The sequence below is a fragment of the Salvia hispanica genome, chromosome 4 (genome assembly GCF_023119035.1).
Source record: "Salvia hispanica cultivar TCC Black 2014 chromosome 4, UniMelb_Shisp_WGS_1.0, whole genome shotgun sequence".
Taxonomy (NCBI): domain Eukaryota; kingdom Viridiplantae; phylum Streptophyta; class Magnoliopsida; order Lamiales; family Lamiaceae; genus Salvia; species Salvia hispanica.
In genome coordinates, this window is record NC_062968.1 from 27,863,391 (window position 1) to 27,874,054 (window position 10,664).

Sequence of the window (10,664 nt, forward strand, 5' to 3'; positions counted from 1 at the left end):
ATATTTTATAGCGCTAATTATTTGTTAAAAATTATTTAAATTCACATTTATAAAGACTAATTCATTAAGAAGTCTGAAATTATTTGTTTGCTGATAAATCTTATTTTATTTGTAGACAAAATGTACACTAAATATATAAAGCTAATAAAATTAATATTTAAAATTTTAAAGAAATATCTTTAAGTAAATGCATTAAAATGGGCATATATAAAAAAAGTTATCAAATCATGTTTTAAACAATTAGATAATTGCAACATGTTATTAAATGCATGCATCATCTATGCATAATCAAAATTTATATCCTTAAATAGGTGTATTTAGTAAACAAATTAATGTAGGGGTAATAAAGTACATATACAAAATATAAATTTAATTAAAAATATGATATAATATATACTTACCATTTTAAGCATTATGGCTTGGAGACATTATGTCTCCAAAACATTTTCCTTAAACAATTTCTATATTATGGGCCGGGGTTATTTTGTCAATATAAATATAGCTTATGTGTTCCCATATAAACCGGGAGTTGTCTGATATAAATTACTAGTATAGTATATTTAATAAAACCGACCATTGACTTAAAAATTGTAGCACTCCTATGAAACAATGATAAATTTCCACAATTCATTTTATATTATTATGGAAACTAAGTGGACTTTTATACCTAGGAAATTTCGCTACGCTTCTAGTTAGTTAGACAAGGCCAACAAATTCAAACTAACTTTATTCAACATTTGTTTAACCTTACTAAAATTTCATATGTTAAGGACACCTTACACATAAAATTCAGACATTAATCTGACTCTTAATCAATTTCATATACAAGTATTAATACTTTTTAATTCTTGTTTTGTTCAAACTTCTTGTTTTTTAAATGGTTTCTGATTTTTTGCTATGATTCATAAGCATTATATCCATAGATTCTAAAATTATAATTTGTGGAAGTTAGTATATATGGAAAAAGATGCCAAATTTTGGAATTATTGATATCGCTAGTAACGGATTTAAATGACAATATTTACAGTTAAAGTTTGGCGTATTTTTGTTATTCTTTCCACGATGAAAGGAGGGAATAAAAGTCAAGAATTTGAAAAATATTGCGGCAAAATTATTAACTTAGACAAATAAATTAAGAACACTAAATTGTCCCTTCCCCAACTATTCCTTATATGTGGGAAGAAAAATAGTACTGATCCAACAACGGTTTTTTTTCTTTTCAACTATGGAAGATTTTAAAAAAATTGAAATATAACTTTCTATTGTATTCATTCTCATATTTTACTCTCTTTATTCACATTCAATAAATTAAATTTCATATTGAAAAAGAAATGGGTCATTTTGAGGAAAAAGAGAGGTAGGAATATACTATAATTTAAGGAAAAAGAGAAAAGAAAAAGAAAAATCCATGAAATGCCCCGCGGGTTACGGAAAGTTGACGTGAAACGAGGCCGTCATTCACCGCAGTTAAGGAAACGTTGACGGTTAACGCCGTTAGTGTTGAAAATCCAATATGCAGTTGTGATGATATTAATGGTGCGTTAGCCACGTGTTCAGCTCAATGCCACTGTTGCTCCGCCGTGACGACACGTGGAGCTTTGCGTATCGCAGCTGGTCACTAGATGTACCACTTAAAATACAGTTTATTGTTCAACTAAATCATGGTATGGCTAAATTATGAGTATTTTCTTTTCAGTTTTATTTGCTGTATACTTGTAAATGTGTAGAGTATTCTGGTGTTGCCACCTGTCAGTATTTTTGGCACACACACTCACACACATTGATTATTCATAAGATTGTGGACATTAAGTTCAATAAAATTACAAGTCATTATGAATAATATGTATAACAAAAAAAACAAGAAAAGAAATTCTAAAAATTAAGAAAAATAGTAGCAAACAGTACCAAATTTGCCAGCAAACACGCATCAAAGGGAGAATGAACATACTCGTGAAGCCACATTTATTGTACTACTAATTATGTCATCAAATCAGCAGTCTAAGTACATGGAAAAACACATGAAAGTAAAATTATACTCTAATAGTGAGGTAATTAATCTAATTTCTATATTGTGCACATTTGAGATCAAATATTCATCTCTTCAAAGTTGACGCAACCGACAAGAGTTAATCGGACATGAATAAGAATTTATGTGATAATTTCAATTGCATGTGGCTCATAAGTTAACGAGTTAATGGCACAATAGTAAAAATTAACAAATTAGATAAAGATGACACATTGCTTAGCCGGCACGAGGTTTTAGGAGTTATTGGTTAAAGTGTTTAATTGGAGAGAGAGAAGGTGGGTGTAAGTATTAAAGTAGAGAGATAAAGAAAGATGAATATTTTAATAGGAGTGAGAAAAAGTGGTTGAGTGTATTAATTGGAGAGAGAAAGTTACCAAAAAAGGAATTGTGTCATCTTAGCTGGGACAAACTAAAAAGGAAAACATGTCATTTTAAGCGGGACGGAGGGATACAATAATAAAATACTGAAAGCAAGCGTAGAGAGATTCACATATGCACAAATAAAGAATAAAAATAGCAAATAACACTGAATGCAAGAAGACTCGCACCCCAATGTCCAATATATCTTCACAAAAAAAGCAGCTACACATCACAAACAAGTCATGAAAGCAAATAAATTCACACCCAAAGGCCAAAATACCAAAACATGATTATCTATAAAGTGAAAGAACTAACATATCAGATATCCTTTAGCCATTTTTAATATTATAGGCAAGATAATCCAAAATCGTAGCATGAGATAAGATGAGAGAATAAATTAAAGGTTTTTCTTTTTTGTATAAAAAGATGAACGGTTGATGGAGATAGAGAATATGAATATGCTATCTTTTCAAACTCAATTGACGGATATCCAATGCCAAATAAGAAAGAAATGATGCATACTGTGATTATTGGAAGAAAAAGCACATTCTTTGAAAGAGTTATTAGATCGATCAATATGAAATTATGCTCAAAAATGGACTATATTATTCGAGACATTAACTTTTATTTGACGGTTAATATATGTTTAGTGAACGAATTATATAAAACCACCAATAAAACATTGTAACTTAATTGTAGTATAACTCTTCTTCTTTTTCAAATATGAACTTGAATTTTCTCTAGCAAGTAAATGAAAAATCATTATTGATATTTTTTATTAAAATTATATACCCCTCACTAAAATATATGGCGAGACTAATTTAATTTTCAAGTGACGATTTTTTATGGTATGACAAAATTAAAACTTTTTGCTAAATTTTAGATTGGAAAACGAGAAATGTACATGGAGTGTCATTTTTCAAATAAGCTAAGTAATTTGGATTTAGCACTTGTTGATTTTAACTTGGATTTTATTAACCGAAGGAATCACATCTTTAATTATTTCGTCCTTTTTTTCCTTTTTTCCCCCCACCTTTTTTATGATTGAAATTATGAATTGAACTTGGAGTTGGAAAATTGCTATTGGTTATTTCATGTCCATAGCTAAAGGTGTGAATGTAGTGCTGTGTTTGATGAAGATAGTGATTTTAAGTATTTTTTTTAATAAAGAAAATGGTTAATATTTTGTTAATTATATTGTATTGGAATGTTTTTTTTTATAGGAAGATAAAGAGATTCTACGGTTGAATTTACTTTTGGGCTAAGTAATTTGAATGTCCCTATCATTCATTTATTTATCTTATTTTAAAATTTTGCAGTAATTAAATATAAATGCTACATTTACCTAATTCTCCTAACTCCATATATCTCATATAGAAAATACTTCATTTCTTTGCATATCAACCAATTAAAGAGCGTATCACAAATTGCCTCGTATTTGAAAATGGACACATCTTTTGTTTCCATTAGCTGCATTTCTTTTTCCTCAATGAAAAAGAAAAAAATATATGCTAAATCTTTTCAATAAAGAAAAATAAAAAGGCCCCACAATACCAAAACCGACGTAGAGAAATAAATATACTAAATCTTATCAATGAAGAAAAATTACAGGCCCCCACAAATCACAATGCAAACCGACTTATTCATATTATTTTCAACCTGATTATTGATTAATTAATGGGATAAATTATGTAAAAATATCCCCCCAAAATGAGTAAATCTAGATAATAAGTTTCTAGAGTAGATGGAATATCTTAAAATAATGATATACCTACCACTAATTGCCTTTCACTTTGAAAAAGCTTATTAACTTGTTTGATTTATTAAAATATTTGAACACTAAATTTCTCTCTTTCTTTGTTTGTGAAGACACGGAGAGACATCTTGGTTTTGGACTTTTGGTATACTTTTGAAATTAATGTTTGTGAAGACATGAAGAGACATTTTGGTTTTGGTACACTTTTGCAATTTATTATGGTAAAAAGTACTAAAAATTACTAATATACACTCTTTCAAGTTTAGTATCTAATCTTTTAGTTTATTGGTAAAATTTAATCATATAACCTCTCTCTCAAGTTTAGTATGTAATCCTTTTATTTTATGCCAATCTACCACATACCAAATTTCAGTCAAATTACATTGCGTGGTCGGCTGAAATAAAACACACGAAATCTCCATTAATTCGTAGTGAGGATAGTAAATTTTCCAATTGGTTTCGCAAAGTAGTTGACGGAGAAATCTAACGGCGGGTTAAACAGAGACGTTTTCCGTTAGCGGAGGCCACACCTTCTCACGCTGAGTTTCCATTTTCCATTCTTCTTTTAAATTTTGTGGGCCCAAAAGCATAGCTCCTGTTCTGGGCCCCACGGTAGAACTCAGTCGAAGTTTCATGCTCGTTATAAGTATAACGAAGAACTCTCCGTTTCTCACTTCTCTGCAAGCGCGCGCACACACTTTTCTCTCTCTCAAATCTCATCTAGCTCATTTTCTCCCTAACATTTTCGAAATCAAATCTGACTGCACTCTTTAGCAGTATCGAAGCTCGAGAAATCTCACTGAATTCGATTGATTCCAATTTCTCAGTCTGTGTTGTTCTCCTGCCCTTTTTTTCGTTCGATTTCTGACTGTTCGTCCACGGAAGCGTTTCGAGGTATTTTATTTTGCATACCTGATTTAGCTATTTCTGGTTAGTTTTAAATACAGTACGATTCTCGTCAGGTAGAATTCATTGTTACGTCTTCTGTTCATGATCGCGGATTTCATGTGCGAATAGTTATACACTTATAACTCAATCAGATTTGGAAAGGAATTAATTAAAAACTCAATTTGTGTGTGAGTGTGTGAATATTTTAAGTGTAATTTCTGTACCTTTTTGCATGAATAGTTGATCTTATTTACGTTTGTTTATGGCAAATTGGCAATTGTTTCTTATGCTTTTTAAATCCGGTCGAGTTTTTAATTATTCACGGAGTACTACGATTCCTTAACCACCGGACTCGCGTTCGGCCGTTTTTGGCAGCTGATGTCTCTGTTTATGTATCATATTGATTGATTTGATTGAGTTTGGTTTGTTTGTGCTTATTTGCACGTTTTTATCTCCGGGTGGGTTTATTAGTCCTTAAACCTTCGTTGTTGAGAAATTCCTTAACGAGTTTCTCATCGAGGTCTCTTTCTGTTTCGGTTGTGTTCTGTTTTATAGTGAAAATCAATGGAGCAATTTCCCAACCACGAGCTCGAGTATATTGTCGACGATTACTACGACATAACTGATTTCGAGGATGACAACGATTCTCCGAGGATCGGAAGTAGTTCCATGGATGGTGACTCATCTGACTCCGATTTTGAGGACGATTTTGAGCTGGTAATAATCCGTTTTGTTGAAAGTTTTATAAGAAGCGTCATATCAAATTGTTCCTTTCAGCTGAGAAAAGGTTTCTTTTGGTTTCATTATTGATTTGGAAATCATGTTACAGAACAATCCAATGACTGATACATCAGCTTTAGAAGTCAAGAAAGGCAAGGATATTCAAGGAATTCCATGGGGAAGGCTCAATTTTACTAGAGAGGAGTACCGTGAATCCCGTTTGAAGCAATACAAGAATTATGAGTGTCTGTCGCTCAGCCGTGAAGATCTTGAGAAGGTATATGATGTTTTGATTTTATGTATTGGACTGCTATTATTTGGAGTAATGGTTATAACTCTAGTTGTCCATATTGATTTGCAACCATAATAAGAGGTTGTTCTCTTTGCTGGTCTATTGCTAAGATTGTGTATTCTCTCCATCACAGGAGTGCCAAAAAGTGGAGAAAGGCCACAACTTCTACGATTTCCAGTTCAATACAAGGATGGTCAAATCCACAATCGTCCATTTTCAGGTATAGATTGTCTCGTCTTTTTTTTCTTCTTTTAAATTCATCTTGTGACTGTGGTTTTACAATCCACCCTGCAACTGTGTGTCTGATTTTACTAAGTTAATTAGATCCACTGGATTTGTTTTTTTGCTTGTTTTTTTTTTTTGGTCTTTTGTATCAACATATTACTCCCCTTTTTTGTTGGTATCTTTCCGTGGCTTTTTGAAGGCTGGATTGGCTCTGCAATGAACTACTGTGTAATTGTTTGTTGTAGCAGTAGTAGTTTTCTCTTAGCCCTTCCACGGATCACTCTGTTTCCATAGTGACTCTGAGGGTTGTTGAAGTCCAAGTCGTGAATTTCTTTGGTTTTTTGTTTGCTGTTTTTTTCCACACGCATAAGTTTGTTTGGGTAGATCCACATTCATGACCTGTTGCATTTAATTATTGTTGTTAGACGCATCTGCATCTTGCATCTAAGTTCCAGTCGTCCTCATTTTTTACTAATTAACGTGTTTGTTCTCAACACTTATGTGATGTAAGCAGCAAAATAGTTGATTGTTTGAAGTGGTTCTCAATATGGCATATTTACTGTAGATTTTTTTTTTGTTTCACATAGGTTTTTTTTTGTTGGTTGGTTCTTAAAAGAAGAGTTCATAGATACTCCTTACTCAAAGTTCCTTTACCATCAAATTTGCTGTGAACTAACATTACTTGTGTATGTAAGTTTAGTTTGGTTTAGATTTTATCTTTTTGCCTTGCCCTGGTCACTAACATTGGCCGGGGCCTTGTTTTACTGAATCATTTCTGTGCAGATCGTAAACATGTTACCGAGACTCGCATGAATAAATTTTATAGTAGAAGATCTGTTATAGCAAATGGGAGGTGCCATATTGAGTGATTGTTACCACATACCAGGTTATGAAACCACTTTGTTTCTGAAACCTGCTTAGGTGAGCATATAATTCTTCTTTACATAGACTGGAACTGTAGGCAACGTGTGTGGCTTCAAAAACAATTTTTTTCTTTTGATGTTACCCTGAAATTGCGACTTCACAATTTTTTAGCATTCCTTACATTGCTTTTGTTTTGCTAGTTTTTGACACTTCATAGGTGACCATGGCATTCTAACTCAACTGTAGTTTTGTTGTATGATCTCGCTTTAGAGGATGGGTTTTCTTGTGCTGTCGTGTATTTTATTCTTTTAATGTTTTCATTTTCTCTTAGTTAACCATGTAATTAAATAACTGGTGATTGATGTTCTTAAGGCATTTGTGCATTTGTAGAGTTATCTAGTTAACGCGAATTTCTGTCATTCAGACTAGACTACTTCTACTAAGTATTCTGATTAGACTAACATATATCTCAACTGCCTTATAATTTAATCCGTGGCACGGGATTGCTACTTCTTCATTTCAGCCTTAGAAGCAGCATTGCAGTTTTATCTGAGCAGCTGGCGCAGTAAAAGACACGTTCCATATGGTATGATGGGGGATTAACTTAGAATTTAAGAGTAGTATTGTGTGTGGGGTTTATCAGGACTGAGTTATACGTCCTTTTAATTGCTGGTCAGCTTTCTTTTTAGTTATTTCTCTGCATTCACAATTCTGGATACACCACCAGTGATCTGAACACTTGGCATCCGAGCATGTTCTTCCTTTATCGGGTGTACTTTTTTTACAACTGCACCGTGTTTGAGTCTTGGCATTATTTGTCTTCCTTAGGAATCTCATTGCACATGGACTGCTGACTCTCATTATATTGACCTTACTAGTCATAACTATTTGAGATAATAGGTTTATTTTCTAGTTGTATACCATTGTTAATGTTGTTTCAACTGTAAACTATTCTTAGCGTTAATCTTTTGTGTCACCTTGTGAGATGTGTTTTCATCTGGACCCCCCTCTGTTCGGTCATTCATCTACTCCATACTCTATGGTGTTCACAGTTCATTGATTGCAACCTTAATTAGTTCATATTTTTGTTTTTCTTTCCCATAAATGCGTATAGACTACTTTGCATTTGTTCTGGCTGTCTAACAGTGGGTGTTGTATCTTATTTGTGGTCTCTATCTGTTCCCAAAAAACTTTTTAGTGAACCTTGGTGCTCTCAGAGACTTGCAACTTTGTGTGCCATTTCTATTGCGTGATATAATTCTTGAATTGGCGGTATGATGTCACACGTTGTTTTGTGTTGGACATTAGTGTTGCAAAGCTAACAGCAAAACGCATTTGCTGTGGTTTCTATATAGGATAATGACTTGATTGTGTAGAAACCAGCTCTTCAACTGTTGATGCACATCCATGGTGTAATCTTTTTTGCCCTTGAATTCTTAATTATTTACTTGTCGATGTAACCTTGTGTATCTTCTTTAAATTGTTTTGCCTATCTGATGAATATTGTGCATGTTTCCTTGATTTGCATAGAAGAATTGGGCTACGGTTGTGAATGCCTACTAACAGCTTGTGTTCTCACCATTTCAGCTGAGGAACCTACTATGGGCAACCTCAAAGCACGACGTTTATCTGACCCAAAATTACTCTGTGATGCACTGGTCATCAATGCTCAGGAAGAGTCGAGAAGTACTTAATGTTGCTCGGCCTGTTGTACCAACCCTGGTGAGTTCCATCTCCTAGCATCTTATCATGTACCTTAAAATTACTACGGGGTTTGGCGTTTGACATACTAGTTCTGTTGACAGAACTCCCCTGGATCTATGGCTCAGACTGTTTCACGAGTTCAAATAAGCACCATGACCGTGAAGGACAACCTAATGGTGGCCGGTGGTTTCCAAGGAGAGGTTATGTGCAAGGTACATTTGTTACTCCCTTCGCCAATTAATGTTGGTCCCCGAGTCACACAAGCTCACTTTTTGTTAACATGTATGATTAATGTGGATGCAGTATCTAAACCAACCTGGGGTTGCCTTCTGCACTAAAGTAGCCACAGATGAAAACGCTATCACCAACTCTGTCGACGTTTATAACAACCCCAGTGGCGCGATGAGGGTTATCACTGCGAACAATGATGCCCAAGTGAGGGTTTTGGATGGCGGAAACTTCAAGTGCCTGAATCGTTTCACGTTCCCGTGGTCTGTTAATGTAAGTGAAGGTCTAGCTACTTCCTAAAATATGCCACTGTCTTTCGACCTCATACTTACGTTGGTTCGACTGCAGAACATCTCCGCGAGTCCGGATGGGAAGTTGCTTGCAGTTCTTGGTGACAGCCCCGAATGTTTACTAGCAGACGCTCAATCGGGGAAGGTCAGTTTCTGCTAAACCCAACACGAATGCTGACTTTATGATACGAATGAGTCGAAAGCTCATGTTCTTAGCACTAAATCTGCAGGTTGTCAGCAACCTAAAAGGGCATCTGGACTACTCATTTGCGTCGGCCTGGCACCCAGATGGAAACATTTTGGCCACAGGGAACCAAGACACGACGTGCAGGCTGTGGGACGTGAGGAACCTATCCGAGTCCGTGCAGGTGCTCAAGGGAAGGATGGGTGCTATCAGGGCCATCCGGTTTACATCAGACGGTCGGTTCATGGCCATGGCTGAGCCAGCCGACTTCGTGCATGTGTTTGACACGAAATCGGACTATGCAGCAGGGCAGGAGATCGACCTGTTTGGTGAAATAGCCGGCATCTCCTTCAGCCCGGATGCAGACGCCTTGTTTGTGGGCGTTTCGGACCGGACATACGGCAGTTTGTTGGAGTTCAATAGGAGAAGTTATGACAGCTACCTTAACTGCATCTTTTAGTTCTAAAAAGATGAGATCGTAGCCTTTTGGTCTGAATGGTTGGTTTCTGTGATATTTATTATGCAGAAAAAAAAATGAATAGAAATTTTGCAGATGTAAATTGTTGTTGGTGCTTGTTCTGTAAATGAGAACATTTTGTGGCTTGTGTATATATTAATATAAATTCTATAATTGTCTTTCTTTGCTTTGTTTTCTTTACTTTGGCAAAAAATTGAATTATCGATCATAACGAATAATTTCATAATTGATCTTAAATTTTCGAATGTTGAGCAAGTAATGTATCAGAACATTCCTATCAATATTACAAGTTCGTCAACCTTATCTTTTTTTCGAATTACAATTTTTGCTCTTTGATTCGAAGTTCTCTTTCCAATTTATATGCTCACTTTGACAAATGATAAGTTTTTTGTCATCACATTTTACAAGATGTTAGTTTTTGAGGTTAGCAAAAGACTCCAAAGTCGAAGTGGCTATATACCTAATTGTGGAAAGATCATGTGTCATCCGAACTGGCGATTGGCGACGACCTAGTGACATTTTTCACTGTGTTCGACCCACGAATTACGTTTCCTAAATTTGTGATTTAGCAGATAAAGTAATTACATAGTTAGAGGAGGCGTATAAACTGCATTAGCTATATGGATTATTCAAGTAATTAGATGGTATT

The 10,664-nt window shown here is 34.5% G+C and overlaps 1 protein-coding gene across 7 annotated transcripts; it reads left to right on the forward strand.

The window, feature by feature from the left end:
- Nucleotides 1-4,808: 4,808 nt before the first annotated feature.
- LOC125221762 (uncharacterized WD repeat-containing protein C2A9.03-like) lies at nucleotides 4,809-10,177 on the forward strand. 7 transcript variants are annotated; one of them, XM_048123997.1, is made up of 10 exons: nucleotides 6,011-6,027; nucleotides 6,176-6,262; nucleotides 7,051-7,188; nucleotides 7,655-7,717; nucleotides 8,487-8,543; nucleotides 8,719-8,853; nucleotides 8,937-9,047; nucleotides 9,139-9,336; nucleotides 9,412-9,498; nucleotides 9,584-10,177. In XM_048123997.1, the coding sequence occupies exons 5-10, from the start codon at nucleotides 8,529-8,531 to the stop codon at nucleotides 9,995-9,997; spliced, it is 960 nt and encodes a 319-aa protein (XP_047979954.1). In that variant the 5' UTR covers nucleotides 6,011-6,027; nucleotides 6,176-6,262; nucleotides 7,051-7,188; nucleotides 7,655-7,717; nucleotides 8,487-8,528; the 3' UTR covers nucleotides 9,998-10,177. The 7 variants fall into 7 exon arrangements, with proteins under 7 accessions (XP_047979953.1, XP_047979954.1, XP_047979955.1 ...); XM_048123998.1 differs by having other exon boundaries at nucleotides 7,051-7,153; XM_048123996.1 differs by lacking the exons at nucleotides 7,051-7,188; nucleotides 7,655-7,717; nucleotides 8,487-8,543 and adding exons at nucleotides 4,809-5,036; nucleotides 5,586-5,747 and having other exon boundaries at nucleotides 5,860-6,027.
- The last annotated feature ends 487 nt before the right edge of the window (nucleotides 10,178-10,664 follow it).

Bases quoted from the DNA above. Each gene is read 5' to 3' on its own strand.
- LOC125221762 (XM_048123996.1), top strand. From the start codon at position 5,595: ATGGAGCAATTTCCCAACCACGAGCTCGAGTATATTGTCGACGATTAC. The intron at 5,748-5,859 runs GTAATAATCCGT...ATCATGTTACAG, and splicing joins TTGAGGACGATTTTGAGCTG to AACAATCCAATGACTGATAC. The intron at 9,337-9,411 runs GTAAGTGAAGGT...GTTCGACTGCAG, and splicing joins CGTTCCCGTGGTCTGTTAAT to AACATCTCCGCGAGTCCGGA.